Genomic DNA, 2,669 nt, shown 5'->3' with positions numbered 1-2,669 from the left:
TCAATATTTAAGGGTATTTGAGTGGAATTTTTGAGTGTATGGCCGCCATACACGCCCTACATGAACGCTACGCCACTGCCTATAGGTACCTATATTTTCTCTGATTAAAAAAAAAAGAAATGAAAATATACAATAGTCTCTAACAGCCTGTTCCCACTTAACGTCAGCTTCATCCGACTTTTTTTTTCCGAATGTCCTGTAGGAAATGTAATTTAAACCTGTGTTCAAAACCACTTGGGCACGACACGACTTTTATCCGAACGACAAAATCGGAACAGGCCATCACATAACAGACCTACTTAATAAAGAACACTGTTTGCATATATTAGAATTTATTAAACCGCATACCATAGTCTCATTTCAACTCCAGCGCTTGCAGAGTATTTTTGCACCTCTGCACCTATTTTTGCACCTCTCTCGCGTATTTTTGGTCTGATGATGAGAATCTGAGTATTCTCGAAAGCTTATTTTCCTAAACTTGTGGGCACCCAACATATTTCTTTTTCATCGGCTAATAACTGGCACCACTTTGGTTCCGTGTTCTTAGACCGGAGTGTTCCCATCGTTATGAGACCACGACGATGGTCTGGTCCCAAGACCTACCTATCTACCTGTAAATTTTCCTAAACTTGTAGCTCCCTATCACTTCCTTCTCATTCTCTGATTAAAAAAAAAAGAAATGAAAATATACAATAGTCTCTAACAGCCTGTTCCCACTTATCGTCAGCTTCATCCGACTTTTTTTCCGAATGTCCTGTAGGAAATGTAATTTAAACCAGTGTTCCCACTTGGGCACGACACGACTTTTATCCGAACGACAAAATGGGAACAGGCCATCACATTACAGACCTACTTAATAAATTTTCCTAAACTTGTGGGCACCCAACACATTTCTTTTTCATGGGCTAATAACTGGCACCACTTTGGTTCCGTGTTCTTAGACCGGAGTGTTCCAATCGTTATTGGACGACGATGGTCTGGTCCCAAGACCTACCTATCTACCTATAAATTTTCCTAAACTTGTAGCTCCCTTTCACTTCCTTTTCAGTGTGTTCCAATAACGGGTGTTCCTTGGTTCGGCGTATTCCAGGCGTTCTTAGACCACGTTGTTCCCGGCGTTCTTAGACCACAGTGATGGCCGGGTCCCACGTGAAGTACCCGAACAGCTCATACCTGCCCAAAGCCCGCGAGTACTCATACATGGCAAACCTCACCAAATACTGAACCCTGCCCTTCGCCCTAATATTCGCCGTAATCTTGAAGACGTTATAGGGAGAGGTTGACACGACTTTTATCCGAACGACAAAATCGGAACAGGCCATCACATTACAGACCTACTTAATAAATTTTCCTAAACTTGTGGACACCCAACACATTTCTTTTTCATGGGCTAATAACTGGAACCACTTTGGTTCCGTGTTCTTGGACCAGAGTGTTCCCATCGTTATTAGACCACGACGATGGTCTGGTCCCAAGACCTACCTACTACCTATACCTATCAACCTATAAATTTTCCTAAACTTGTAGCTCCCTATCACTTCCTTCTCAGAGTGTTACAATAACGGGTATTCCTTGGTTCGGCGTATTCCAGGCGTTCTTAGACCACGTTGTTCCCGGCGTTCTTAGACCACAGTGATGGCCGGGTCCCACGTGAAGTACCCGAACAGTTCATACCTGCCCAAAGCCCGCGAGTACTCATACATGGCAAACCGGACCAAATACTGAACCCTACCCTTCGCTCTAATATTCGCCGTAATCTTGAAGACGTTGTAAGGGGAGGTCGCAATATCCCTGATATCCCGGACTTTCGGATAGACGATGCTACTGGTGAGGAGGTCCCGCGCAATTTCGCCAACTAGATTCGAGGAGTGTTTCACATCGTATATAATAATGGAGTGATCTATATTGTTGGATTCGGACGTGCCACTCCACTTTATAGTGTCCCCGACGATCGCCTTGATATTCAGATCCGCAGTCGCCTGTCCGGTAATCACGTTACTGCGGGTCGTAATCATAAACGCGTACTCCCGGCCGATGTGGGTAGGCAGGTCCGGGTTGGTGCCACTCCACTTTATAGTGTCCCCGACGATCGCCTTGATATTCAGATCCGCAGTCGCCTGTCCGGTAATCACGTTACTGCGGGTCGTGATCATAAACGCGTACTCTCGGCCGATGTGGGTAGGCAGGTCCGGGTTGGTACTGCGGGGCAGCGACTGGTACGCTTGCTTCAGTTGGTCCGTGTCAATGACGGTAAGTATCTCGATGATGCGGGTAGCCCCGAATTGGATCACCGGCTCGGGCAGGGTGGTTGTGTTTTCGTCGCAGGTGCCTCCGGCGATAAGGGCCAAAAAGGCGACGAGGAAGAGGGATTTCATGGTTTAGCGCTAGTAATCGTTTTGAAATGTGAATGGATCTTGATTTTATAATATAAGATTGAAGGAAATTTTATTCTAAATATTTACTATTCAATAGTTGTAGTCGTAAAGTAAGCGGTTCTTGAGATAATCGGACCTTTGTAATGGAAAAATGGGCCAAATTTTTTTTTTAGTTAAGCAAGGTCTTTTTACTGAATTGTTAGTTGTATGTATTATTATTTAACCCATCAAATATACGAGACCTTGTTTAGACTGCTGGGGTAAAGGGACTTTTCAGTCCTATTCGGGCAGGAT

At 44.7% G+C, this 2,669-nt stretch overlaps 1 protein-coding gene across 1 annotated transcript; it reads right to left on the bottom strand.

The window, feature by feature from the left end:
- Positions 1 to 148: 148 nt before the first annotated feature.
- LOC103522509 lies at positions 149 to 2,392 on the bottom strand. Its single transcript, XM_026832615.1, has 3 exons — positions 2,071 to 2,392; positions 1,335 to 1,932; positions 149 to 295 (listed from the first exon to the last, which is right to left on the bottom strand). Exons 1-2 carry the CDS (start codon positions 2,373 to 2,375, stop codon positions 1,623 to 1,625), a joined length of 615 nt encoding a protein of 204 aa, XP_026688416.1. The 5' UTR covers positions 2,376 to 2,392; the 3' UTR covers positions 149 to 295; positions 1,335 to 1,622.
- Between the last annotated feature and the right edge of the window lie 277 nt (positions 2,393 to 2,669).

The sequence above is a fragment of the Diaphorina citri genome, unplaced genomic scaffold (genome assembly GCF_000475195.1).
Source record: "Diaphorina citri unplaced genomic scaffold, Diaci psyllid genome assembly version 1.1 scaffold8922, whole genome shotgun sequence".
Taxonomy (NCBI): Eukaryota; Metazoa; Arthropoda; class Insecta; order Hemiptera; family Psyllidae; genus Diaphorina; species Diaphorina citri.
This window is presented reverse-complemented; position numbering and strand designations above follow the sequence as displayed.